Source organism: Sinocyclocheilus rhinocerous, unplaced genomic scaffold (genome assembly GCF_001515625.1).
Source record: "Sinocyclocheilus rhinocerous isolate Xijiao unplaced genomic scaffold, SAMN03320098_v1.1 scaffold313, whole genome shotgun sequence".
NCBI lineage: Eukaryota > Metazoa > Chordata > Actinopteri > Cypriniformes > Cyprinidae > Sinocyclocheilus > Sinocyclocheilus rhinocerous.
The window spans coordinates 24,069-25,723 of NW_015627539.1; the positions used below are offsets into that span (position 1 = coordinate 24,069).

Genomic DNA, 1,655 nt, shown 5'->3' on the forward strand with positions numbered 1-1,655 from the left:
CTCAGGTCTTCCTCATAGAAGATCAGGTTGCCTTTCACAAGCTGCTGGAAAGCCAGTTTCCCCAGTTTGAGGATCATGTCTTCATCCTTCACTTTCTTCTCATAGTCCTTCTCATGTTTGATGTTGGTCTGAATGATCAGGAAGTGTGTGTACATTTCAGTGAGAGTCCTGGGAATATCTCCTTTCCATGATTTCCTCAACATCTTCTCCAGAACAGCGGCTGAGATCCAGCAGAAGACTGGGATGTGGCACATGATGAAGAGGCTCCTTGATGACTTCAGGTGTGAGATGATCCTACTGGCCAGACTCGGATTACTGATTCTCTTCCAGAAGTATTCCTCCTTCTGTGGATCATTGAAGCCTCGTACCTCTGTCACTCGATGGACACAAGTGTTGGGTTTCCCTGCTTTGCCGTTCCCTCATACAGACACTCAAACTTCTTCCTCAGATTTGATCTGAATAACTTGAGGGGTTCATGTTGAGGGTCATGGCTGTAAGATAAACAAATTACAAATAACAAATTATTAGAATTTGTATATTTATAGCTCATAATATATGCATCCTTCATGTGGTATTTTTTGATAACAATCAGTTTGTTAAGAGATCTTCCTTTAGTTTAGTCTAGACTGTTTAGTATGGTGATGTGCTATAAGGATGAGATTGTATATTACAATACTGTCATAATATCAGCATATGTCTTTATTATTTAAAAGGTTTAACACATTAGAGAAATTAGGAAATTAGAGAAACAAAGAAAGGTCTGTGAAATACAGACTATCCGGCTGAAGATCATAAATGTCAAGGTGCTTCAGAATATCCATCCATTCCTTCTATCCTAGGAGACTCTTACTAATAAAAAAAATTAACATCAAGTAACAACTAAGGAGTTACATCATTGTTAAATTTTCCAAGTACTGAATTTAGATTATGAACTTAATTTGACATCAATTTAAATACTTCATCTGCAGTAACTTTTTTGGCTGTCAAATGTATTTCCATCATGACAACTCTCAGAATATTTTAGCGTGGTAATGGATACGACAAAGTTAATGTATTTGGGCTTGACGGAATAAATCAGCTACGCTGCTGAATTGCTGATGCTTATTGCCATTTTGTAGATCAGGGGTCAGCAACCTACAGCACGTGTGTCAACAGTTGCACGCAGAGGGATAATCGCTGGCACGCGAGCAGGATTCAGGATTACTTTATTTATCCCTAGGGAAATTTGTCTTGGACATAAAGCAATAGGGAAAACTGCATATATTGTACATTTTGAGGTAACAACTTCTCATAGTCACACAGCCTGTTAGGAGCTATAAATACTATTAAAGTGTGAGAATTAACTTGTGCTAGTCTACGCTGCTCTAGACCAGTGGTCGCCAACCCGTCGATCGACTGGTAGATCTCTATCACTGTCCCAGTAGATCCCGAAAATAACAGTAAAATAAGTACAAAAATGCATTACATTTCTGGGATTATATTAATGTATCACTGAAGGAAACGGTCTTGAGAAAAGTGTCGATGGCAATGGCATTTTTTTCTCCTCCGTATAAAGCGCAGCTCTGCTTTGTTCACAGCGGTAACCAAGGAAACTCTGTAGTGCGGTCGGTTCATAAGCAGTGTTGCCAAGTCCGTGGTTTTCCCGCGGAATTGGG

General features: G+C 39.4%; 1 protein-coding gene across 1 annotated transcript in view; it reads right to left on the bottom strand.

Annotated features, from left to right (window-relative positions):
• Positions 1–489, bottom strand: part of LOC107729804 (ribonuclease inhibitor-like) — a 16,388-nt gene extending 15,899 nt beyond the window's left edge. Inside the window, exons 1-2 of the mRNA XM_016540509.1 lie at positions 465–489; positions 4–403 (exon numbers count right to left, since the gene is read on the bottom strand). Coding sequence (XP_016395995.1) covers positions 4–403; positions 465–489 — 425 coding nt within the window. The remainder of the gene's footprint in view (positions 1–3; positions 404–464) is intronic.
• Positions 490–1,655: the final 1,166 nt, after the last annotated feature.